Genomic DNA, 27,359 nt, shown 5'->3' on the forward strand with positions numbered 1-27,359 from the left:
TTTAATTGTATGTTGGAAGAAGCTGAACGACATTCATGTCAACTGCCTTTAATTACGAACAAATTATATTATCGTAGTTTATTTCTCTGTGCTTATGTGAAGGCACTTTAAATAAATAAATAAATAAATAAACGATCCGCGTGAATTTCAGTATCAAAGCAAATTCTAGCATGTATAACGTTGCAAACACGCTGCAAATCAAATGCATGCCGAAAAGAGTGATGAATCACCTCCGTTTCCTTTTTTAACCCCATCTCCAGTTTTCTCATTCTGTCTCTCTCCCTCTCTTTCTTACTGTATCTCTCTCTGTATCACGATCTCTACACATCAGTCTGCAGTCATGCAGTGTTTTCGACCGTCTTGAGCATGACATTTGATCCTCGCGAATTTCAAGAAGACACGTGCCAACAGGCAACGTGCATCATGATGATGCCCAACTCATTTCGCTGTGAGAGACGGCTTGCATTACCGTCTGCGTAATTCACGTCAACAATGCAAAAAAAAAAAAAAAAAAACATCACAATACATGCTGCCCACAACCCAGCACAAAATGCCACGAATGTAAAATGAACGACACGTCAACGGACTTTTTTTTTGTATCCCTCCAGCTCTATAGACCAAAGCAGCCACATTGCATGGCAACGTGTTTCGTTAACAGAAATTCAGAACCAACAAGACGGGTTCCTTCTTCATTTCTCTATATGAAAGCACCCAATAAATTGAGTAACTATTTCAGAGCAATATAACATAGACATTTTATGCTGTGTGCAAAGCCAGTCGCTTTCAGGCGTTTTCTCCTAAATAGTGTTGTATTTGCAAGCAACAGCCTATCTTCAAGTGCCAAAATACTCGGAATTACAACAGATGCTGCACGCGCTGGATGCGGGTGGGTGCACTTCTCTCTACGTCATGTAAGGATTATTTACACATTGGCTTTTCATGTTGGCCACTGACAAAACAGCATGCCAACAATCTGCAACATAGATATTTTAAACTACTAAACAGCAGTGCATAGGTAAACCATGCGATTTCAAATAGCGGAATTCTCAAGTGATCTGTGTAGGCTGCTGCCTACTACCGAACGTAGCTAGCTTTAGGACCCGGTGTCGGTCTCCGTCTTTTTTCTTTGTAGTTTTGTTTCCCTGGCTTGAGCGACATAGAATTCGGAGCGGAACGTGAGCAAGGGAAAGGACCTAAAACCCCCTGGATATCTAACGGAGGATCCGAGTTAAAGACTCTAGGATGTACCCAAACCTTCGGCGATCCGAGTGATTTCTTGGCGCTTGGAATTTATTCAGGCTCGCTCTCGTCTTCTTCGCGCGCTCCCCGGTCTTATCCAAACCTCACTGAAGACAATCTTATTGCTGCAGCGTGCTCTTGGGCACAACTTTCACGTCTTCTTCATTTTCCTCAGGACAAGGATAAGGAAAGAAATCCCTCTTTCCAGGTAAGCTGCTTCTTTTTTTGTAGACCTGTCGCACAAAAAACACAGTAGCTTCATGCTTTTTATGCTAAAAGATCTGGTCACTGACTGTAGTGGGTGCAGTCGATGCAACCCCCGAATTCTTCAACACATTTGAGAATTTCCCCAAGCAACAACTGCGAGGCAATGCCAAGAGAAGATACACATGTGTACGAATCTTCTGAAAACATCAATAGGGAATGGGATCATTTCCTAAAGTTTTCTCTTGGAATTCCCTACATTGAGTGGAAAATCAGGAGAAATTATCGTCAAACGTAGACGTGATACGTTTTAATATATGTTAATTAAGGGCTCTTAGTGAGCGCGCCATAAGTATCGAGGTGTACGGATGTGTTTCTGAATAGCTTTTTCTGTGTTCGAAAAATGAAGTTCATCTCTTACAACACAATTCTAAAGCAAGTGTCCAGTATTACTTGGAATGTAGTAAATCACTCTGCAAAGGGAAACATTTTTTTCTGATATGTCTTAATAATGCATCGGTTTGAATTCCATGTCTCTGTTCTCTCTTCTGTGTAGGCGTGAATATCAGCTATGAGGGAGCGGGCGCACTGTATTCGCTACTTATTTCTCTGCTTTTCTTTGACGGTGCTCTGGCAGACAAGGTAAGTGTTATTATTTTTGTTGTTTTGGAATTATCGGCATCACGCTAATTCAGTCGCACGCCACGACACCGTACGCGACAGATAGCCGGCGCTGAGCGACTGTTTCTGAAGCTTATCCACTGCCGAGTGTATGAAACTGTCACATGAAACGGCGCAGCTCTCTTGTAATTAGTTACGAGACAGGAGAATCGGCAAACAGACAACAGAACGGCCTCTTCCCGAGGAGGATCAGCGTAGGATGTGCTTGGTCGAGTTACCAAGCTGCGCTGACGTTTAAACTCGAGTCCTCTAGGTGGAGATAGCATCCAATCTCACGGAGCTGAAACGAGGAAGTGAGACGTACAGGAGCGGTTCTTTATGATTAAGTAAAGTTCAGCGAGGTGTGTGCATGTCACGACAACCGAGGCTCATAAGAAACACTCCAAAGCTGTCCGGGCGTCGTCAAGTCAAACGCAGGCCTGCAATATCATTCCTTACCCTTACGTGTACGTGATAGTGTAGCATCTTTTGTATTTTAGCAGTATGGTGATTTTATATGAAGACACATGTTGAATTTTCCTTCATTCTGGGTGATTGTAGTCATTTGAAATTTGATTTGCTGCGACGACTTTAAGCCTATAATAGCATTACTTTAAGTAAGACTTGGAATCAGCACGTAATAGAGGTTTGAGACAGATACATAAACTGTAACTCAAAAAAATATTTTTTGTTGCTTGTGTTTGCATTATCTGTTAGTGGTTTCCCATCAGATTACAACCAGTGTCATCTGTCAACTTGTGGAATTTAATATTTCAGCATGGACTTATACTCGAATGCATGAAGGTTACGTCATTCTTTGGCAGTGATATTGATATCAACAATATTTTTATTAACCCTAGCCCAATTAATGAATCAATAGCAACAATCTCACCCAGGGCTATAACTGGAGTGAAAGTTTTTAATTTCCTCCTTGGCTGTCTCTTCACTGTCATCTGATAGGAGGAATACACTGACAGTGACACGCAAGGACTTCAATTAATGCTTATTAGCCCTTCATACCTCTACCTTTAAACAAAACAATATTAGTATTGGGAGTATTGGTGCAACCGCATATATATTTGTTTATTTGCATTGCAAACGTGGTGATATGCTGACTCGGCAACATAACCATCACTGCACAATGTCCAGTTAAATCTTGCGCTGGGCAATTTGTTCAGATTGGGCCTATGAGTACGAGTAAAGGCTTTATTTGAAATGGAGGCTTTCGGGAACCACAGGGAAGGACAGTGGAGAACCAGAGGCAGCCAGCTGCAGCGTTTCAGAGACTGTGGGACACGTGTGGCTTCCCGTCGACAGCCGGTGAGCTCTTTCCAGATCGTGAATACCAATGGCCCGACTGTGAACTGACGCACGGAGCCAGCTTGTAAACACCAACAAAAAAAAAAGAAGCGAGAGCTGACGTTCTGTCTGAGTCAGGAGGAACGAGGAACGCGTGTACACTGGAGCCGCAGAGGAACGTGGGGAATGGTGGCGGAAGAGGAGAGGAGGCCGTTTAGGCTCAAGCTGCGTTCCTTATTAAAGGGAGTGTGTAATTGCAGGGCAATTAAAAAGACGGTTATGCCACCATCTACAATAGGAGTCCCTGAAACACACCACACGTGGGCGGATGGTGGTTGTTGGGGGGGGGGGGGGCGGGGGGGGGGGTTGCAGAATCACACCCTGGCACAGAGCAAAGCCAAAGGCAGAGGAGGTTTGATCAGTACCCATGTGGTTTAGCTGAACGCATGCACAAGAGTCCACTCTCTGTCGCTTGCATGGCCTCAGGTGAAAAGAACATGCCCCCCCACACACACACCTGGCTGAGGTCATGTTTGGAACCACAACCATCTGGGTTATGGAACCACAACCATCTAGGGCAGCGTTTCCCAAACCCCTCCTGGAGGACCCCTTGTCCTGGATGTTTTACATCTCTCCCCACTCCAACACAGCTGATTCAAATGATCAACTCATTATGAACTTCTGAAGCTGCTTAATAACAAACTGATCATTTAAATCAGCTGTGTTGGAGCAGGGAGAGATCTAAACCATGCAGGACAAGGGATCCTCCAGGAGAGGTTTGGGAAACGCTGATCTAGGGGCATAGAAACCACTAGTGACACAGGAAAGTTTCATTTTGCAACAGAAACACATCACCCATCTGTGGTTCAGTCTTGGGCCTACCTCTTTTGACCTAGCTTCCTTTTGATGTCAGAGAGAGGCACAAGGAGAGGGGGAAGAGTGGCGTAGTGGAGCAGGACCTGCTGCATTGAGAGGTTTGCAGGCTCAGATCAATAGTGTGACCCAACTCATCCTGGAGCGCTTCATTAAAAGGACCAGGTATATGATTGCACTGGTGGGCTGTTAACCTAGTCATAAATAAAGGCATCTGCTAGACAAACTACAAATGAAGTGGAAGCCCCCAAGACCCCACCCCCCCCCCCCCCTCCAAAAACTGCGCCTCTTTCCCGACAGGGGACTGATGACACACAGAGAAACAGGAGGTGAGGCTGAGGGCGCAGATTGGCCTAGTTTGTCAGGCGTGTTTGAATCCTCATCAGTCCATTGACCCACCCCATGGTGATTACTTGCTGTCTGAACTGAACCCTCACACAGCGCTCTATCAGTTAGCAGCCTGGCATGTGCAGGAAGTGCTCGTCAGAAGGCAGGTCAGGTTCAGAGCTGTTGTGCTGAGAAGTCTATCCTACTTGAATATGGCACTCTCCAGAGCCATCTAGTGCAGTGCTTCTCCAACCACAGGCCAAGGCACAAGAGGGTCAGAAATAAGTAATAATAGATAAAAACACAGTGAAGACGCTGAAAGAACCGCTCGTGAATATGCGCGCACATGCTCACCTCGATGTGTTTTCCCTTTAGGTCAGCAGCAGCCGACCCCACGACAGATCCGTTCAAAAACAACATCACGCTCTTCACCAGAATCCTGGACAGACTGCTGGATGGCTACGATAACCGGCTTAGGCCTGGGCTTGGAGGTAGGGGAGACGTACTACTGGAGCTGTTATTACTACTGCTGATGTTACCACTACTGCTGCTAGTGCTATTGTGGCTACAGCTGCTATTACCGCAACCATAACTTCCTCTATGTAAAGTTTTAATTTTCACAATATTTCAGGACGGGGTCCAGTGGGAAGTATATTTCAGATTTCTCTCAAACAAGAGCAAATCAAAAGCCTCCAGGTAGCGGAGCCGAGGTGAACCCTGACACAAGCCATGTGTACTTTGCTTGTAATTCATGGCACACCAGTACTTTCTGCTCATTTCATGTGAATACCTTGACTCTTTGCTGCGATGCCGTTGCGTGCTGTTGGAGTTCTGGGACTGTAGAAGGTGACAGCTTCTGAGGTGACAGCATATCCAAGCAAATTCCCCCTGTTTTGACTCTGTTTGTTGAAGATTTGTGTGCAGGTGGACCTCTTTGATAAAAATGAAGAGGGCATGAGGGTGTGATGAAGGCAGCACTTGTCTCTTGAGCATTCCAAAAAAATGAATCATTCCAAAAGGTTTAGATTGGTTTTAAATGTAACTTTGTGTGAACTACATCAATAGGTTCATGCCTGCGTCATTGAATGGAAAACATTCCATTTTTCCTTATGTTTGTTTTTTTTTTTAAGTGGAGCAGGAAGGGAGAGTGGTTGTCCTGGGTTTCAGTCATGACAGTAGTTCACCATCCAGATGGGGGAATCAGGGTATCTCCAACTAAGGCCTCCCATGACACCATCCTTTGGAATCGGTCAGGGAAGGCTGGCTGACATAAACCCGGGTTTCATAGCGAACCGAAACCGATGTAGAAGCTGTGTCGCCAGGGGCCCATTTCCTGTCTGTGAAAAAGGGCTTCCTGTCCCAGACGCTGTGAGCCGTGGAGCTGTGAGCCCTCCTCCCCCCGCCACCCGCGACCTCTCGACAGGTCGAACGCGTTCCTGCAGCGCCTCGGCCGCACGCGTGTGAGGGACGGCGGCGGTCTCCCCTCCCGCTCGCCGGTGGCAGCGGCGCGCTCCCGGCCCCGTGCGGACAGCGCGGCCCGCGTGATGGAAGGCTTCCTCTTCAGGCAGCTTTATTGCCGCTCTGTTCCTGCACTGCTTAGCCTGGAATCGGCTCTGCGCTGTCAGCTCCGGGAGCGATTTCTTGGTCAGGGGAAACAAACAATCCGTAAATTGATTTTGGCACTGGCCTCATTCTAGCTGGATTGAAGCACCTATTGGATTTTAGATGCGGCGTGTGGGGGGGTTACCGACCGTGGCATTTCTGTATGAGAAATTTTGCCTGGTGTACTCTAGTTAAGCTGTATATATCTTTAACGGCACATTTAAGAAACTAGTAATGTATTTAATGTGCTTAATGAAAATGTATTTTTGTTTATAAAACTGTTTGTGGTCGACTGGTCTGCGCATTCTGCTAATGTTGTGGAAACTGTCCACAATCTTCAGTCTTACAATCAGATTCTTTTTAATGTACCGAGGGCTCAAATTGAGCTTTGGAAAAAAAGCCCTTGGCAACCTTGCCCCATGATTGTGAAACAACCTCCAAACCTATTAACATTTGGAAAAGTAGATCCCTGCAGATGGCTACAAATGAAGATTACAGCCACCTATTACAGGAAGAGAATATATGTTTGTCGGATTTGAGTCAAGACTGTCCCTTGAATCTTTTGGAGTTGATTTTATCAAATTATTGTTTTTGTTATTATTTTAAATGACGTGCTTGAAAACATGAGCTGCTATCTTGTCCAGGTCTCCGTTGCAGACATACAGTATGAGTAAAAATCACATACATAAAGCAGGGCATTGACTTCACATTGAGGTACAACACTGGTATGTGATTTTTTGCGTGGGCTGTATGCAAGAAGCAGTATCTTTCTGAAAATACATTGTGTGAGGTCCCTTCTTTCCTCCAGGGCGGCACTGTGGTAAGAAACGTGAACGCGTATATGTGAGTGCATGAATGCGCACGTGTGTGTGTGTGTGTGGGCAGTACCTCAGAGGAGCCAAACTAGCCACTCTCAGAAACTCAGTGCCAGTAAGAAACCCAGACCTTAATGGAGCAGAGTGGACCACAGAAATAACAGCTTTAGGTGGGAGAGGCCCAGCAGGAAGTGTGCTCTCAGTTTCAACATCTAATGCATTTACAAAACACTAGGCGGTTACATTATGAATCGATGATAATGCAGTTTTGTCCAGACGAGGCGTATTTTACTTTGCATGGAAGTCTTTCTCACTCTCATTATTTATTCAATTCGACTCTCGTGAGAAACGGTGCATCTGTGCCTCGTGCAGCGGAAATAATTCGCAAATCCCGCATCTGTGTTATTGAGTTGCGAATGGTTCTCTTTGGTTGACTGCGACGTGAAGGCTTTCTCAATGTGCGTGGCGTGTTCATGTCTCGCATTAATTTTACAGGAATTGAGACACACTTTGCCTGGAATCCTAGGTTAGCCGTCACTTTCAGCAGTTCAGATATTGGTGGTGTGAATGCATCAGTTCTCCCGCATGATTGAGCTAACCTAATGGTGAACACCGCACAAGTATTGCACGATGCATTTGCAAAAGTAAATAGATAGGGTATCTGTCTATTAAAGGTGAATTAGACAGGTGTGTCTGTGTGTGTGTGTGTGTGTGTGTGTGTGTGTGTGTGTGTGTGTATATATATATATATATATGTATTGCTGTGAATTTGCGTGTGTGTGTATGTATATGTGTGTATGTATGCATGTGTATACGTCTTTGTGTGTCTGTTGGGTTTTAATAGTCAAATGTACATTATTTAATTTGAATGGGACTGGATTCCATTTTAGGACTTTATTGGTGGATGCTCTGTATTATATGCAGTTTAAAACATTCACAAGTCTACAGTGTTGATTCTGAGGCCAGACACACACTTTTGGAGTTCTCCTTTTGGTTCTGGGTTAAATAGTGTCAGTTGCACGGTGAACGCTGGTGGTGAAAGTGTGTAGACGGATTCTGGTTGGAGCAGTTTAATCGCAAAGCTCAGGCGCTCGGACGAACCTGCGCTGAGGAGACCGACCTGAGGCCACTGACTCTGGAGTCTCACGTCGAAGGCGCTCTCCTCTGACCTGCGCCGAAGGAGACGGGATATTTTTGGATGGAGAGAAAAAGAGCTTGTTTGCGCAGACTGCGAGCTCTTACCTGGCTGTGCGTCCAGATGCGTTCGGCTGCTGCACGCTGAGCCATCGTGGGATGGCGGCTCCGAGGTGCTTGTTTGGATCACTCTGAGGATATCCTGCTGTTCAGTGTTAAAACACTCGCGGGCGTTTGGCCCTGACATTTCTGTATGAGCAGGTTAAATCTGCTCTGCAACCATCGCGGTCCTCTTTAAGAGGCACCTCGGTTGATTCGCCTATAAACCACACCCAGTGTTTGGGAGAACGCATCAGACATTTATAAACTGCCCTGTAAGAGCCAGTGAGTCGATCTGAATTCGGTATATTCAGCTAATCCTGAGGTTCATTTTAAAATACCCATTGATTTTTTTCAGTCAGTCATACATATTTAATGATAACTCTAAGGTAAATTGGGGATATGCTTCCAAGCATGAACCTTGGCGTCTTTTTTTCTAAGCTTTGAAGTCCTCAGGTAATATTCCACCAATGCCATGACCTTCTCTTTCCCGTCTTCTAAATTATGGAGGCTATACATACATTACTATCATCTTAATTTTGGAGGTTTTACATATATTACCTTCCACCTAATTATAGTGCTTTGACACATTACCATCCTCTTACTTTTGGAAGGCATGTGTACTTTACTATTCCTAAAGTGTAGAGTGTATTAGCACTCTACTTTAGAGAGCATGCTTGCATTAGTTACACAAAGGCAGGTAGGCTTTCCTCCTTCCTCCGAGTGGAGATTTCCAGGTTCACACCCAGACAAGGACACACCAGACCATCTGATTACCGTAGCCCTGCACCAGCCCGGATTCAATTTAGGAATGGTTTGCAGCGTGAAAGCTAGTCAGCGTTGTAAATTCCTCTCTTGACGAAGACCTCTGTTGCAAATAAATGTCACATTAAGGCACAACACGCCCTGCTGATTGCTTTTTCTGTGCGGTCAGTTTGTTTTGCGCGGGCGATTTGACGAAGAGGCAGCTGACGGCCGTATATTCGGACGACGGCGGCGGTAGCCAATCTCACTCCTGCTACATCGATCCAGGCTAATGCACTGAGTGTGCTTTCAGCTGTACACACATATTCCATTTCTATCCATATTTAATATTTATATACATGAATATCGATATTTGCCAAAGCATAGTAATGTGGATACTTTTTTGTTAAACTAGCATGTTTTTAGTACTTATCAGAGCACTATTTTTGAACACTGGACAATGTCAGATTTTTCTTCTTGGTAAATGGATTTTTTTTTTTTTTTAACACAAGCTGCATGAACAGATGTAAACACGCTTGTTCTTGCCCACTGTGGCTTATAATGGCAACTTGAGAGACAATAACAATTCTCCAGCTTTTCAAGAGGTTTGGAGTAATTTCGTGAGAAGTGACCGGAGAGAATTTCAGCTGTCTCCTGAGACGGCCATTCAGGGTAGAGGCTTGAGACAGTCTGCTGTGAATTCATTCTGCTGCCCGACGAGGATGAAAAGATCCAAGCAGCCAAATATAGAAGATGCTCCATAACATTTATCCAGACAAGTGGAATGAAATAACATTGCTTTGGTACAGTGGATACATTTTGAATTAATAGTGTTAACTGCACATTTGCCGTAAACTAATTGAAACCATATTGACAGGTACGTCTCTGAAGGTTAAGCTCAATAGAGCAGTTATTGGCTCGAGGGCTAGTGTGTCTGGTACCATTTCACATGGCATTCAAACAGGAGACGAAATGCTGGTCCTTAGACGAGATAAAATTCAGTCAGCTTTCCTTTACAAAATGGCAATACATGGCACTAGATGGCTATATTTGAAATACTGTATATTTGAGATCAGTAAATGCATAAAAAATTTTCAACGATTTAATATGCACTGTATATATACTTTGCATTTGAGATTTAGATTGGATCATACATCACTTCTCTGCCTTTAAAGGATGGAAGAACCCAGAGCAGGGAGGAGAGGTGGAACTGATCCAATTGAGCATTTGAGTGTTGAGGAGGAAAAGGATCCTTCAGGACCAGGGCGCTCCTGGACCAGGCTTGTGGCCCCCAGCGCTGATCAATAGCGACTTACATTTTCTCCTTCTCAGCTCTAATCAGACTGGCCTCCTTACAGTAACAGTGGTGGGACTCTGTACTCATTGTACAATGGTTAAACGTTTCTCTCTCGCTCTCTCGCTCACTCTCGCTCTCTCAGCACATGACCATTTACAATATAGTATCGCAAAAGAAAAAAACGACTCCCTCTCACAGCAATAATCAGGCATCACAGTGAGTAACAGCACCAGGCCCCCAGCGCTGTCGAACAGCGGTGCTCTCGCTCTCCTTCCTGCTCTCTCTCCCTCTCTCTGTCTCTCCCTCTCTCTCAGCGTTAAGCAAGCATTAGAGTGAATAACAGCACTAGGCCCCCAGAGCTGTGCAACGCCAGTGCATGCTCACACACTCTCAGCGCTAAGTAGACTGCTGCCTTACCACACTGGGCTCCCAGCTCTGTACAACAGAGGAGTACCTTCTCTCTCTCTCTTTCTCTCTCTCTCAGTGCTAGTCAGACTTGGCTCTTTACAGTGAGTAACAGGGCTGGGTTTCCAATGAAGCAGTGGCACAGGGTAAGGTAAGAGCCCCTGCTTTTTGAATATGCCGGTCAATATTCCCGCGAGACTCGGCCAGAAGCACCCGTTTCAGCAGACCCTTTGAAGGTGCGTGCTCCACAGTGCCTACTTATCTCCCATTAGCTGCCTCTCTGTACTTAACCTGTGTGGCTCTCCATGGGGGGTGCAGCCCCTTGAGAAACCTTGCGCGTTTCAAAGGTTTTAAGATCCAAGCGCGAGGTGACAGGTGCGCAGATACTGGCTGCAGAACAAAGCAGTCCCTATAATTAGAGTTCCTTTTCTCCCATGGAATGATATGTGGTGTTTGGATTTGTGTCTTTTTTTTGGAGGGTATGTACATGCATGTCAAATAGAGAGGTTGTTTGCGCTCGAAAGCCTGCCTGCATGTTTTTGCATGAAAAAATGTGTGTTTTTGTGCATATATGTGTGGGTGTGTGTGCGCGCACGCGTGTGTGTGTGTGTCTGTGTGTCTGTGTGTGTGCGGGGGGGGGGGGGGGTAGACTGTGGATGGGGAAATGCACTTGTGTCTGCAATTAGCATTTGCGTCATCATTTTGCGTGTGTGTGTGCAGCTGTGTGTGTATGTGTGCTTGTGCAGCTGGGCATTTGTGCCCTTTTGTGTGTATGTGTACTTGTTTGTGTGTGAAGATGTGTATGTGTGTGTAAGTGTGAATATGTGTGTGCATGTACATATGTGTGCAGCTGTGTCCTGGGTTTGGGGGGGGTGGGGATGGTATCTGAATTACATGCCATGTCTGCTCTCTGAATGGCTTTATGTGGATGGCAAGGATCACTGAATAGCTTCAGCTTAAGCACTGTGTGTTTACAATGTGCGAGGCGTGGCACTGCACCATACAGCAGTGCTATTTTGAGACCCACCGTGGTCCTGGAGACTCCCCACTCATGCAGATTTTTGTTCCAGCTCAGCTCTCAGATAATTTCTTCTGATTGAGCTGTTGATTGAACATTGACCTTTCTTTGTCTACTCCACAGTGAATCCGCAATAAATTTGTTGTCAAAGAAATGTGTTGTCAGAGGTGTGTATTAAAATAAAAAAGATAAAGGAACAGTGTTTCCTCAACATATTTATGTTCATACCTGGCCCTTGAACAAATTTAGGGCAGCTGCCTCGATAAAGCTAAATTAGTTGTTCAATTACCTGATCTTGGCCCTGTTGAACAACCAATTAATCTCAATCCATTAAGTTGAGTACCTGTCTGCATTACTAATTTGTTAAAGGGGCATACCTGAGCAGAAATATCTTGCGCTGAAGTAGACTGGAGTTACATGGGAGCAGAGAATCAGCATGCATGGCGTGTCCACAGGACCAGGCTTCAGAGACACCATTCTAGAGAAGGAATGATGAAATGCAGAATGAGAAGGATTGGGGATCGGACTGTGTGAGGAAGAAAAGGAGTGTGAAAGAGGGGGGAGGCGCAGAGTGAGGAAGAGGAGAAACACAGGCTGAGTAGGTGGAGGAATACCAGTTTGAGGAAGGGGGAAGGTCAAGGTGTGAGGGAGTGCATACACAGAGTGAGGAAGAGGAGAGGACACTGAGTGAGGAAGAGGGGAAATACAGATTGGGGAATAGCCGAGACACAGGGCAAGGAAGAGGAGAGGATGAAGTGTGTGGAAAAAGGAGAGCACAGATCGAGCAACACAGGTCTGTGTTCTTGTGACTGATGTATGGTAGCATACTTGGCTTCCCTTGTCTTGTCAGATCACACATGTCAACTTGTGGTAGGGTTTGAATAATGTTATGCTCACACTCACTGGTCTGGGGGTGTTGTTAGCCTGGTCTGACACTGCTGCTCATTCAACTTGAATGGATACACTTACGTTCTATTGTGGCGGAAGTCGCTCTGTATAAGAGCGTCTGCTAAATGAATGTAATGTAATGTAAAGGAATGGCGGAAATGCACGACGAGAAAGCGGAGAGGGCGTAGAGTGAAGAAGAGAAGAGACGCTGAGGAAGGTTGGAGGCGGGAGAGCCCTTCCCTGTCCTTTCCCTGCTTCGTCTCCGCGGGACTCTGCCTATCTCGCGGCAGGAGGGATCTCCATGCTTAATGCGCTCCGCCAAGGTCCGCCATCCGCCGTGCCCTCTGGCGCTCTGACAAGAAAGAAGCTCCCTTTTGTCCCAGTTCTGTGGCACATTTATGGCTCCCTGCCATCTGAGCTCCCTGTAAAATCCTCACTGTGTGTTTCAGTGGGCTCGCTCATGCTCTCAGGACCCTTTAAGGTGTCCTATTCGTTCATCATGCGAGCCCATAAAGAATACACACCACCAGTTTTTCTGTGGCTTTTACAAATCTCAGTCTGCCCCAGAGTGCTTTTTCCTTAAGGAGTTCGGCTCTTAAGAAATTATTGAAAAATGTAACAAAAAAGGTGACATTTGCTCCAATTCCTCACTCGAAATTAAGGACAAAGCAGATTGTGCTTAGCTTGGGTCTGGGCCTAGATGTGATGGGGAGAATGTTTTTCATACATTAGACTAGACGGATGTGACAAGCCTCTGCTGAGGTTACTCTGCGTGAGCTCTGCGGGTGAACAAGCGGTGAGAATATTGGATGAGGTGTCGTATTTTTGTCGCTCATCTACACCGGACCTGCCACCGTGGAAATGCGTCCAGAATCTCAACCCCCAATACCCCCCTCCCCCCCCCCCCCCCCCCCCGGCTGGGCAAACGTCCCTGCTTGCGTCACCCTCGCGCATACCTTATTTCCAGGTGGCCCCTTCACCCCCGCAGCCCCAGCCTCCCCACAGGTTTGGTCCAGATTTGAAATTGAAATGCACCGCGACCCACATCTGCCAAGCCAGGAGCTGCTCATGAATATTCACGTCTCCACTCAGGGAGCGTGGCAGTTTGCGGTGGTGCCGGTGTGAGCCATCGCGAAGGAAAATTATCCCCCTTGGAGGGAGCGTAAGAGGGGGAAGGATGTCTGAAAAATTAACGGTCATATGATGTGCTAACTGCAAGATGAAATTGTGCGGTCATTCAGAATGTGGTGCGTGAGCTTTGCGCTTGGCGTCTTGCTTGATGTTTGGAGATATGGCTTATGCCTGTGGGACATGAAATCTGATCTCTCAGCACCTACCCAGTACAGCTCTGGGCAGTAACATGGATCAGCCCCTCCAATGTGAAAACCAAGACATGCCCTGAATTGTGAGACAGCCCCAATTTCTTGAAGGCCTTGACTTTGAAGTCTTCCTTCCAGGATTTTAAATAACCAACCGTGTTTTAGGAAATATAAGGCTCTAATTAACCAAAAAGAAGGGGAAAGCCATCCTAAGTCTTTGTCTACCGTGCAACGCAGCCTCTCTTCTTGCCATTGGCTGTCAGAATGTAGATGGATGTGGTCCCGAGATGAGCTGCTGAGGCTATAAGTCTTCTTTGCGATCGCACCAGCAGTTTTGGCCCAGTCGTGAGCCATTAATCGCTCCGGACCTCTGCTTGATCGGTTGGCATCGCGTGCCATTTTAGGTTAAAGCAGAACACTGTGGTGTGTCACGGTTTGGGCAAAGAGGGGAGATCGGAGGGATGGCGGAACTTCCACCAAGAAATGAATGGCACACACCGGATAGGTTGTAGGTGACTATATGCCTTCATATAGTCTGTGATGTACAGACAGATACATACGGTCCAAGATGAGGATTTTCTGTCATCATATCTAAAGGATGCAATGTTATGAAGAGCTTCGGTAAAGCGTACAGGTTGTATTTAAAATTCAATACACTTCTGGTGCTGACAGGGTAGCTCATGGCCCATCGCTGGCAGGATTCCCAAAACCCACAAAAAGTGCCGTGGCAACAAAGCCAAATAAAGACGCACTCAAAAGTGATGTTTGGTCCTGGCATACTGAGGTTGCTGAACACACACATCCATTCTGTGTTACATTTGCTGACTCCTTATATCCACAGCAGTGCATAAGGACATCACTGTAGCGTAGCAGTAAGGAGCAGGGCCTGTAACCCAATGGCTGCTAAGTCCATTCCCTGTTGTGCTGTTTGGCAAGGCACACCCAGATTGGATAAATTGCTAATGTGAAAATTGTAAACTATGTGACTTTGTCTGGATATGAGTGTAGTTGATTGTCTTTGCAAATTTCATATTAAATGAATAAAATAATAAATATTTATAACTGAGGTTTTGGGATACATTTAATAATCTTGATTATAAAAGGGAGACTAGATATTGGCCTTATCTATCCATCTATATCTTGCCATCAATTACTTTTTACATTCTAATGAGAACTGCCCAAGTTACAAAGGCATTTTTACCAAATCATACATAATAAAGTTCAAATGGAATCAGGTGCTGATGGGTGATGGCCATTTATACTGACACATTTGCTAATCATGTAACACACCCAAAAACATGTTTAGCACAATTAGCAGTTTTACAGGTACAGATTAGCTTCTCCTATTTCAAGCCAACATGCGTCTGCTGCTGAAAAAACAAACCATGTCCCTTGATATTGTCAATAACCTCCTATAAAAAACAGGCCTACATCCCCAGGCTTTGAAAATACTAAGGATGCTTAAATAGGAAGCAACAAAATCAAAATCCCCAAGGGCTATTTCTGTTCTGTTACTATTATTAATCATATGGTGTGTACAAATTTATGTTCGCATGGCTATTAATGGATTCACTTTCTTGCCGACATGTATTTCTAATAATACCCTGTGTTCATGCAGCAAATGCCTATGTGGATTTTTTTTTTAATTTGGCATGCTTGTCTGAACGTAAACAATGGTAATTCATTTTTGAGATCTTTAAAACCACTCCTTCTTTTAACGGGTACATAGGATTGTTGTCTCAGATGTGATGCTTCCTTCACCCTACTTTTATCAGTTATGTGTATCGTATGTTTATTATGTTTAATTTGCCGTATGAATATCCAACTGTTTTGGGGAAACATTCAGTAGATATTTGAAAATGAACCTCAAGGCAAATGGTTAGTTGGACAAGCAAAGCGGATACCAAATCATCAGCCTTATAGGGCCTTATTTACAAATGCTCTGGGTTTTGATTTTCTCATAGGACACCACCTTAGTGTCTGTTTTTCTTTTTGCAAATACCTATTCCCGCTACAACACTAACTGCAACCTCAAAGAATAAAAAAAGCTCAGGCTTTACGGCATCACAGATCTCGCTTGGCTAGACACAGTCACGAATCCTGTCTAAATTGCTACCAACGCCAGGCCAAAGTCAGACGGTTCCTTCAACAGAATAGGGTGGGCTGATTGCCTCACTGTCTGTCTGCTGTAGTCATTGATCACTAAGCGGAGCTGCGATTCCCCTCCAAACAGTTGCGGCACTTGTCTGACGTTTTTCTGATGTCCGCCTCTTTTTTTTTTCCTAAAGGAATACCTCAGCCATTTTTGGTCCATTCTCTGCATTCTGTGGCATTCTGCTTGACAGCATCCACCTCAAAAAATGCAACTGTGCCCTTTCAGTTGATTATTTCTTTGTGTTAACACCAACGCAGTCGATAGACTTCCATGAAAAAGGCAAGGCTGAATACACACCTGCCAGTCGTGTCCTGTGGTCCCTGCTGGATCTCCAGGCCCTTTGCAAACGCTGGGAGGAAAAGGTCTGCCCAAACCTTTTAAACTGCTCTCCATCGAAATCAGTTTGATAACAGCAGCAGGCAATTTAAAAGAAAAAAAAAGCTCCGCTTTGTGTGGTGGGGCCAAATGGAAAGTCGTGAGGGAGGATTGACTGCTTAGATGTTTTGTTCATTACGTCTTTTTAAGGGGGCTGTTTTACTTCTGGCAATAGTACTTTGTCATTTACTGTGTTCTTTTTCAAACACTTACTCCACAGTGAGAACAGATCAATTATAAACCAAACATCGTAGTCTCTAAACTGGTGATATCTGAACTGGCATAAATCTTTATTATTTTATTTCATTATTTTACTTTACTTTGAAATTTCCATTGGGCAGGCAATGAATCTTTTTGTGTTCTACAATGCTTTTAGCTTTTTTTTTTCCTAACTTCAGTCCCATTTTACACTTGCCTGTGAATTTTCAGCCCACGTCCTCCTGTGTCGTTTAACAGCGTAGAGCCGCCCATCATACCACCAGAGACACCCCAATCAAAAATGAAACCGGCCCCGCAAGCGAGGAATGGGGTGTGAACGAGCCTTGTGTCGGTCCCTCTTTTTTTTTCTGAGAGATAACTGGCAAGCGAAGGGGCGAAAGTGCCGCGCATCCGGCCCCGAGTTTCAGCGTTTTTCCTTTTTTTTTTTTTGTCGTGAGGGGCACCGGGCTTGCTCGCGCCGCCCGGGAGCACGCCGGTTGTGCCGATGAGATGCGCCTGCTAAAAAATGTAGGTCAATTTACCGCGAGCGACTGCGTGTGGGAGGGAAGGGAACAAAGAGAACTCGCCGAGAGCTCGCGGGATTAGCCCGGCTTGTGGGGGAGCACACCCTCATTAGAGACCTGTTTCATAAAAGAAAAATAAAGGGGGGAAAAAAAAAGCACGCTCTGGCTACAGGTGCACTCATGCTTTTAGCCTAGCGAACGCCGTCCATTAGAAAGTTTTGGAGAGAGAGAGTGTTTCTCTCCCTAATGCACAGCGTGGAGAGGCAGATGGACATCCGTGAATTAAAAGGCTTTATTACGGACAAGATATTGCTATTGCAGCACGGTGTCGTCTAAGTTTAATGTTAGGAGAAAACCATTTCAGCCAGGAGGAGGGTTTATTAAGGCTTTATTTTCCAGCTGGCTGCTCAACCAAGGCTGTGATTGTTATTTATTTCCTCAGCTCAACAACTGACACAGTTTATCATTATCAGCATCCCTGCAGTTGCAAATCCCGGCCCCGGTTCAATATAATGGCTTATTTCAGGTCTGTTCTGTGTTAATGATGTTGGTGATGATGATCATTATTATTGATGTTAATATTTGTTTTGTTGCTGTGTTTTACAGACCGTGTCACGGAAGTGAAGACGAATATCTATGTCACCAGTTTTGGTCCAGTTTCGGATACAGACATGGTGAGCTCTGTTTAAAAATTTTCCAGCACAGGACATGCCAGAAAGTGGGCAGCAGTTACATGGTGGGTGGGGTCTGTCATATGGGGGTGGGGTTTTTTTCAGATGGGGCGGAGTTTGTCAGACAGGCATGGGGCCTTTTGGAGGGATACCACTTGCCTGTCCCTTCACAGCACCCTTCTCAGTGACTGTCCAATTAGCTGTTCTCAAAGTCAGAGCCAACAAGCTAAGGGCGATGCTGCTAAGGAGGTCACATCACCAGGCTAATTCCTCCCAACTGATCCTTCTTTCAGATGTACTCCATGCTCAGCGGAATAGTACATAATTTAGATATTTACCAGACATCTTTATTCAAGTTACATAGTGCATTATTTAGCCCTTTTTACATCATTTAGTATTCAGCATCCCATTTCCACAGCTGTGGTTGTACTGGTGCACTTGATGTAGAGCATCCCATTCAGATGTTACCTTACTGGTGTCCAGCCCAAGACCCTCATGTCCAGAGTCTAGTGGTCAAAATACCACTAGTCAGCTGCATGCTGACTGCAGGAGCTAAAGAGAATAGCAGTGAACCAGAGAGAATCCTAGTAAACTAGAATCAGAGGGAATTACAGTGGGAACACAGAGAACCAGAGATAATCACAGTGAATTAAGATGGAAGTAGAGAGAACCAGAGCTAATTACAATGAATTACAGTGGGAACAGAGAAACCCAGAGATAATCAGAGAGACCCAGAGTGGGAACAGAGAGAACCAGAGATAATAACAATGAATTACAATGGGTATACAGAGAACCAGAGATGATCACAGTGAATTACAATGGGAATACAGAGAACCAGAGATGATCACAGTGAATTACAATGGGAGCAGAGAGAACCAGAGCTAATTACAATTAAGTACAATGGAAACAGAGAGAACCAGAAATAATCACAATGAATTACAATGGGGACAGAGACAGCCAGAGATAATCAGAGTGAATTAAAGTTAGAACACACAGAACCAGTGTGGGAACAGAGAGAATCAAAGTGGGAACAGAATGAACCAGCGAGAATGAGAGTGAACCAGAACCAGGGGAAACCAGAGGGAGCCAAAGAGAGTCTGCGTTTGTGAAAGTACAGGTAAGACACAGGCACAGTGCAGGGCAAATCTGGCTAGCTGGTGAACACCTCCCCCTTCTTTTGGGGAACGGATTACAGACCTAGATTTCTTTCTCCTCTTTGCTTTCTTCTTCCCCACATGAAAGATGTGTCGTCCCAGCATTCTCCATTACCTCACGGCAGCTGGGGGGGGGGGGGGGGTTGTTGGGGTTGTATGCACGGCTTGGCTCACATCGGCTGCGGTTTCCCTGAAGGATGCAATTAAGCCGCGAGTGGCGGCGCACTTTGCGGAGATTGATTAAATACGGCGGCCCCTGCACTCCGGCGGGGTAATCAGTGCCTCGGCCCACTTTGGAGACGCTCGCCCCGGTACATTCTCCTCCACTTGCCCCCCCCCCCCTTCCCCCCTGGTGCACCACAGAGGTGCTTATCTACTCCCCACGGAGTGCGGCGCGGCGGACTCGTCCGTGGATTAAAAGCGATAATTTACAGCGCCTTGTTTTTTTTTTCCCCTCGTTCGCTGACTACGCCTCGTTGCTCATGTGTATATATTTTTTTTGCCGTTCCATTAGAGATTTGTAATTTGCCAGGCCAATCAATCGAGATGACTGCAGAGGTGTGAGAGAAATGTACTGTAAGATTTAACGTAGGCAGTCATAATGGCAGTGATATATCAACGATCACTGAGGGTAGGAACCTGTGGTGATGTTATAGAAGATAGTCAAAGTTGTAAATGTGTATTTGGGTTTTCAGTTCGGGTGTTTACTTTGGGATAGATTGAACTGTAGGTGCGAGGTATGTGCATGCAACAAATGGTTATAATTGTGCCGTTCAAAATTATGTCAACTTTTGCTGTCAGTGTCAACACAGAAATCACCTTTTCTTCAGGATGGTTCATTGCAGAAGCCTGAGCACAGACAACAAGGGACAGAAGGCACAGCCATAGCTGAGAGTATCTGTGTGTGTCTCTGTACACACGTGTGTTTGTGTGTTTCGGTAGTCATCCTGAAGTCTTATTTTGGCAGTTTTGGTGACAAAACGAGATGTGATAACCTCTGCTGGAGAGATTGGTCTGCCTCTCAGAATTCAGTACTGAGGTTAATAGCTCCTTTGCACTGCCACTCGTTTCTGCTCGGTGGGAAATCGAGACCCTTTTTGCTCCGCGGAGGCAGGCAGGCAGTCACCACTTCCTCTCTGATGCTTCTGTCGCCTCCCAGAAACAAGGACACTTGGGGACATCGCCGTGCAGCCCGACTGTGTTTCCATATTAATGTGACACAGAAAACAATGCTGTGTGTTTTCGCATGCGTCACAGTGTTCTAAAAGAGGCACCGGTGATGTTATCTGGCATTTTTACAAATCTGCCTGAGAGGAACAGTATATCTGGTCTCTCCTTGGTAGTAGGGGTGAGCTGATATAGATTTTTCGGACCGATATTCAACGATCTCCCGCTCAAAGCAGCCAGTTCCAATATTAATGTTGTATACTTCAGAATGTTTGTTTCTCATGACAGTGCTCAGAAAATGTAAATTCCCTGATCGCTGCACATTTTGTATTCTATTTCTATTTTATTACAGGGAAAATGTGCCTATGATCTTCATAGTAAAAAGTAACTTTTTCCTTTGGTTGTTTTTCTTTTTTAAGAAGGCAAGCTAACTAGTGTCAGTCGGTTAGCCACTAAGGCCTGTTGTACTTAATTGCATTAGAATTTCTGGAGCTCTTTCATAAACAGCAGACTTACGCAGAAAATAAAGATTGCGGAGCTCTTCATGGGCGGCACTGGTAGGCCCTCTTACGAACATGTCATGTTAGGAGTAGACACTAACTTGCAATTACCTGGTTATCCACCCTTATGTAGGTAACCGGAATCTCAGATACCATCATGGTGCTCACCAATCTACACCAGCTAGGGGAAACCTTGTGTTTTGGGCCATACTGAGCCTCTGTGGTTGGAGCGCTAGTGTTTGACAGGCTCTCCACACCTGCAGGAGTGGAGGTCAGAGCCAAAGACGGCGGCATCTTTGGTGGCCACAATCACAGCTGCAGCTTGCCTGGGTTTGAGAAGCCCGGCTCCAAGATTCAGATTCCCACTATCTGAGAGAGGAGGTCCCTCCTGGGTGTGCCTCCTGCTCACTTCCTAGGGTTTAAAGCGAGACTGTGTGGGGACGGTTGCTGTGGTCCACCTCAACCAGGGATCCCGCTGTGAGCCAGGAGCAGTGACACGGCATCGATGTCAGGTCCAAAAACTGCTTTCTAATGCCTCCTCACCAGAGAGGTTGTTTTGCCAAAGGCTGTATAAGCATAGCCATTGCCAGCGAATTACCCACTCAAGCTGCTAAGCTGTCAATGCGATCCCTTTTGCAATGTTTCTGTGTGTTCCGGCCTGGAGAAGGCAGAGCTACCACTTCCTATTCGAAAGGAAGTGGGGGGGGGGTTGGTGTTACCTAAACCTTTTCGGTGTGCCTTAGCCACTGTCTGTAAGCTCCTCCTGATGGGGTTACATTGTGGATTAGCTTTGGACTGGTGCAAGGAAGACCCAAGCATTAATGCAGTGTTTCTCAGTCCTACTCCTGGAGCCCCACTGTCCTGCATATCTTCAGCCTATCCTTGCTCCAAACACTACTGATTGAAATAATTAACACGGTCAGGTAGGTAGAGCAGGGGAAGATGGAAAACGTGCGGAGCAGCGGGGCCCCAGGAGCAGGATTGAGAATCAGTGCATTAATGGATAGTTACTGGAGACAAGCTTGCATGCAGGACACTGTTGCTTAGCCCATGCTGCTCCTCACTGCAGCTGGGCTCCAAATTCTATCAGCACCCATCAAGCTGGGTAGGAAACTAACTAGGCCATGTGGGATGGCTAGCGGCTTAAACGTGGTACCCTCAAGGATACTCATGCATGACAACAGGAATCCCAAGCCCAATCAGTAAATACACTTAGCTTGCATGGACAGCCACAATACAACAGGAGGCCAGCGGTGCACCCAGGGCTACACAAGCAAACCGCGTGAAGCTTGATGGTCAGTTTGAGAGAGCCGCTGCGGAGCCAGCGGGGGGGAGAGCTACCTGCCCTCGACCAATCAGTAGGCGAGGCAAATTCAGGGCACCTGAGCCTGAAAAAGACCCCTCCCTGAGCTGGGGCCAAGCCCTGGAGCAGCTACAGTGGGGGAGATAAGGGAAAGAGGCGACCGCCATTCATAGCCACCTAGAGGGCAGCCTGCGCTCAAGAGCGAGGGATTACAAGCGGGCGCGGCGGGCGACACAATCTCCCTCTGCGATCTCCTGCTGGGATTCAGAAGGTCTCAGCTAGAACATGACAAGGCAAAAGGGACAGGGCAGAGGCAGACCATTCGACATTCTGTGGCAAGAATCATGCAGGTCCCAGGTCATTTGCGGGCATGTAGGCGAAATGACTGGCTCCAGCAGGAATCATTCAAAATAAGGACCTTAACAGCGTTTCTACAGTGAAGGTCAGAGTGAAGTGAAAATAAATCCTCATCGTACATTTTTGGGGTGAGAATGACGGCTTGTGTGGGGTGCCTCTGCATCTCTGCAACAGTGAATGTGATTCTCTGAAATCAACCTCTTTAGCAAGGCCCTTCTGCATTTTCATTTCTTTTGAAAAAGAAAAAAAAAAAAACCTTCAGAGGCCTTTCATTTACACTTCCACTGGCAACACGGACGCCCTGATATGCTACGACACGCGCGGCAGTAAATATTTCCTGTTTCATTGCACGCTGAGCTTTTCATAGTTTGACCCCCGGAGTCTCGCGGAGGGCTGCCTCTCTGCCCGCGCGGCTGCTCGGCCACTCCGAGCGTGGCGGCGGATTTCAGGAAGACACAGCACCGTGTAGCTCCGCGACGCTGCCTCCTTCAGATAACGCCTCGTCAGTTAGTCTTCAAAGGCTACCCGCTTCAATCCTGACCAAGGGACCTCTCGTCTCCCGACAATCGCTTTCTTCTATTCTTAGAGCCCATACCTGCTCGCTTTTTTTAAACCCTTTTTTCTCAGCTCCTCTATGGCACTCCACGCTCAGTGTAACAAATGCTCCCAGAGCCCTTGTGCGCCCAGTTGATTTTTTTATTTTTATTTTTTTGTGCTCACGTATTTTAGGGTGGGGGTGGGGGTGGGGGGGGGCCAGTTGGGAGGTTAAGGGGGGAGAGAATGTTCAAATCAGACGGCCTCAGAAAAAAAGAGAGATAAGGTGCATGTATAATTTATTCCATTTGTGTGGTTCCTCCCCTGTATTCATCCTGAATAATTTTACTCTCTCTCTCCCCCTTTCCCCCCTCCCCCCTCTCTCTCCCCCTCTCTCTCTTTGTGATAATGTGTTTCTGCAGCACCCTGAATACCCAGCCCTTTGATATATTTTTCAGTGCTTTTCAAAGTCAGGCTTGTTCCCTTTTTCCCTTCCCAAGTTCCCAGGAGCTGATCTGCATGCACGTCTATTCTGCGTGACATTTCTCTCTCTCTCTCTCTCTCTCTCTCTCTCTCCCTCTCTTTCTCTCTCCCTCTCCCTCTCACTCCCTCTCTCATTTTTTTCGTCTTTCAAGGAGTATGACACTCTCTCTCTTTTTTTGTGCCCTGCGAAACGGAACCGCTCATGCCCCATGCCGCCGAACGGGCGGGTTTTGTATTCTGCCGTCGGTTTTGTCCTCTTAATTATTTAGCGATTGCTTACGGTGACTTAAACCTCCCTCGATTTCCCTTGCATTCGTTTATACATTACCCACAAAGGAACACGGCGCAAAAAAAAAAACCAAAAAAAAAAAACCCTCCCTCCATGTGGCAACGGGCACTCATCGCTCCTAATGCGTACGAACACACGTTTTAAATCTGAGAGAAACATTTAAGCTGTCTGAATTTTATGTAGATAGGCAATGGCACCGGGCTTCTGTCTTGTTCGTAAAATAGGGCTGTATAAATTAGCCATGACGGTTAATGTTTCATGAGCGCCGCGCGCATCCCGAGATGTATGGGACTTTTCCCAGATGTTGCGGCACGGCGTATCGCCATAACACAGGCCACGTGCGGCAGATGGGAGGCGTGCGAGGCAACGGCAGAACGCCCAGCACCGTCTGCCCCCCCCCCTGCATAAACGCAGAGAGAGAGAAAGAGAATCCAGCGGCACTCATGCAGCCTGTTCCTCAGCCACCCAACCCCCCCCTGTAGCTTCCAGCCAAAGCCGAAGTGCTGAATTATCACCACAGAAGCTGCAGGACTCCTCAGCTTGCAGTCGTCTTCCTACAGGATTGTAGTGTAACTGACACTTCAGGCAGAGGTTTTTCATGGTGCGCCGTGATGGAAGGCATGTATGTGTACACGTGTTTTTGCGTGCGCTTGTAAACATATGTGTGTGTGTGTCTGCATGTGTGTGCATGCGCTTTGTAAACGTGTGTGTGCGTGTGTGTGTGCATATGTGTGTGTGTGTGTGTGTGTGTATGTGTGTCTGTGTGTGTGTGTGTGTGTGAGTGTGTGTGTGTGTGTGTGTGTGCATTCCCCAGGCGTTACAAGGTATCAGTGCAGCAGAACCTTCCATGCTCAAAGTTGTGTGAAATCTCATTTCTTGATGTGGCAACTGGGATGCTGAGTCTGGCAGAGGGCAAGTGCATGCAGTAAATCTGTTTGGCGTCAAGCCCCGCTGACAAACCCATGCATTTGGCAAGGAGGACGGGCTCTGATGGCAGAGGCAGCAGTTGTGTGGTTTAGGCTCTGGACCGTGCCCTGGATCTGAGCGGTGCGGGATAAAAAGCGGAGGGCAAGGGAGAACACAGCATCTGAATCCCACAGGAGCTTCACCTCAGCTGCTCCTTGTGTGTGTGTGTGTGTGTGTGTGTGTGTGGAGGCTATTTACAGGGGTTGTGTTTTGGCCACTCGGCTGATGAGGGAAAGTATGTGTGTGTGTGTGTTTGTGTGTGTGTGTGTGTGTGTGTGTGTGTGTGTCTGTATGTGTGCGCGCATTGTGTACTATGTGAGTGAATGTAGGCTTTTGTGATGTGTTTATGTTTTAGAACATGCTTGTCTTTATTCACTGCGTGTGTGTTTGTGCGTGTATATGTTTTTGCAGTGAGGAATTTTAGTGTTACAGACAGAACACCCACCAAAGAAACAATTTGTCATCAAACAAATATCACTTGATTCAAGTACACTAGATGGAGATTATATCAGGGAATCAAAAGATGACGTAGCATTGGCTGCATTTAGAGCTTTACTCTGCAACTTCACCATTAAAATTGGCACTTTTAAAATTAAATTATTGCATGTGTATACTATTTTTAGGTGGTAACAGTGTTAATGAAAATGCAGCTGCTTGCGGTTTGTAGATTTTAAAATTCCAAAGGAGTGCCAGAGACAGAGGGGGAGAGAGAGACAGAGTAAAGAGAAATCAGGAGAGAAAGAGTTTCGCAACAGCATGCAGACATGTCTAAATCCTGCAGTATCTTGCGTTTCGCATACTCACGGAAAACTGCATTGCACTTGGCTGAGCTTCTCTGTTGCATTCATGATAGCAGTTTACGATTTCCCAAGACACCAGCTGCATTATCTGTCCAGACAACAGGTAGGTGTCTTCAACAGGAGATATCACTCTCTACTTTAATGTAAATATTTCCATTTCGACTTCATACGGAAGATCAGGAGCAGGAGAAAAATGCAAGTATCACAGTTTCCACTTCACAGGTTTCTCAATTATTTGCACACATGCCTTGAAACAGAGGTGGAAAACCCCGGCTTCAGAAGGTAAAAGTCCTGCCACGTATTTGTTCCACTCATGCACTACACCAGCTGAATTTAATTAGCAGAACTCTTCAGCCAGGTAGAGGAGCTAATTAGTGAAATCACCTTGTTTAGTGAATGGCCAGAACAAATACATGGTAGGACTTTTACTTTCTGAAGCTGGGGTTTTCCACCTCTGCCTTGAAATAATATCCCAATGTTCTCAGATATCTAATGTTCTCAAAACTATTAATACAATGCTCTAAACAGTTTGTTACTGTTTTTACTGTTTGATCCCTGTTTGATCCCTGCTCTGCTCATAGAGTTACCCTTAAGCCAGGGGTCAAACCCACACCTGAACCACAAAAATCCCCAGGAATGAGTTGGTCTTGCAAGTGGTGACCCAAGCGGCCGGCTCTCCTTTCTCTCCACAGGAGTACACGATAGACGTGTTCTTCCGCCAGAGCTGGAAGGACGAGAGGTTAAAGTTCAACGGGCCGATGAACATCCTGCGCCTGAACAACCTGATGGCCAGCAAGATCTGGACCCCGGACACTTTCTTCCACAACGGGAAAAAATCGGTGGCCCACAACATGACCATGCCCAACAAGCTGCTGAGGATCCAGGAGGACGGGACACTGCTCTACACCATGAGGTACAGTTGGAGCTGCTTTTTAGCCATGGGGATTCTGGAGTTTCACATTTCAGCCTGGCCATGCTGTGGTTTAGTGTGCCCTTAGTGCCAAAAGGCACACCTGAATTCAGGCCTTTGAATTTTATATTCTACAGCGTGTTGTGGCTTGTCCAAACACAACCTTCCATGCTCACACTCTTCCAATTTGCTCTTAGTAATTCTTTTTTTCCTCCTGATCATGGACTGGACTTTTTGCATTACCATTGTTGCACATGCTCATTATAAGACTTGAATGTTCTTTGTAGGGTATGTGCAGATAACTCTATTGTACTCCTGGAATATGAGGGCACCTGTGATTGGTCACCTCTTCGAGACCTGTCTGGCAGCATGTCATAGCCGCAGATTGAAATTTGTTCAGATTCATTACTACATTAACAGTAATTTAAAAAGCCGAAGCCAGTTTTCAAACAGGAGCTTTGCCTTGTGTGTTCATCAAATGCCATCATGTTGACACAATGCTGGCATAGCTGTGGTTTACTCATGCACATTTACACAGCCGGCTTGTAAAACAGTGTACTTCCGGATAGCCAGGAATCTTCTTGATGGTCCTGAGGTAAACAAAATTATGCAAAGTTTTCCTCACTGAATTAACAAACTTGAAGCAGCCCCCTGCCTTTAAGGCATAATCCACAGTCAGTCCGCTTAAGGACAGAACTGAGATTGATCTCAGGAACTGGGTAGCTCTGCCTGTGAGCGCCAGCACCTGGGAGGCTCCACTGAGTTCAGGATCGGGGCTAATGGGCTTCTGCGAAACACCTGCACAGAGCTGGGAAAATGTATTATCGTTGCCGTGGCTCGCAGCGTTTCTTTTCCCCCCACGATCGCTGTAATTGCGCCGCGGCCTTTTGTCTAGACTTTCACACTCAAGCCAACAGCTTGTCACTTCCGAAGCCATAAATTCAAAACTCCCATTTGCACCTTTGATATTTTTGGAGGTGCGCTGATGGAGTTTTGCACCGTTGGTCCATAGAGCCTTTTTTTTTTGACAAAAAGTAATTTTCTCCTGGA

General features: G+C 46.0%; 1 protein-coding gene across 2 annotated transcripts in view; it reads left to right on the forward strand.

The window, feature by feature from the left end:
- The first annotated feature begins 878 nt into the window (after window positions 1-878).
- LOC118792870 (gamma-aminobutyric acid receptor subunit alpha-2-like) overlaps window positions 879-27,359 on the forward strand; it is a 69,309-nt gene continuing 42,828 nt past the window's right edge. The window contains exons 1-5 of one of the 2 annotated variants that reach the window (XM_036550698.1): window positions 879-1,447; window positions 2,000-2,085; window positions 4,978-5,093; window positions 17,782-17,849; window positions 26,092-26,312. In XM_036550698.1, coding sequence (XP_036406591.1) covers window positions 2,015-2,085; window positions 4,978-5,093; window positions 17,782-17,849; window positions 26,092-26,312 — 476 coding nt within the window. In that variant the 5' untranslated portion in view covers window positions 879-1,447; window positions 2,000-2,014. Of the gene's footprint in view, window positions 1,448-1,557; window positions 1,633-1,999; window positions 2,086-4,977; window positions 5,094-17,781; window positions 17,850-26,091; window positions 26,313-27,359 lie in introns of those variants that run through there. The other variant, XM_036550699.1, reaches the window with a different exon arrangement.

Source organism: Megalops cyprinoides, chromosome 18 (genome assembly GCF_013368585.1).
Source record: "Megalops cyprinoides isolate fMegCyp1 chromosome 18, fMegCyp1.pri, whole genome shotgun sequence".
NCBI lineage: Eukaryota > Metazoa > Chordata > Actinopteri > Elopiformes > Megalopidae > Megalops > Megalops cyprinoides.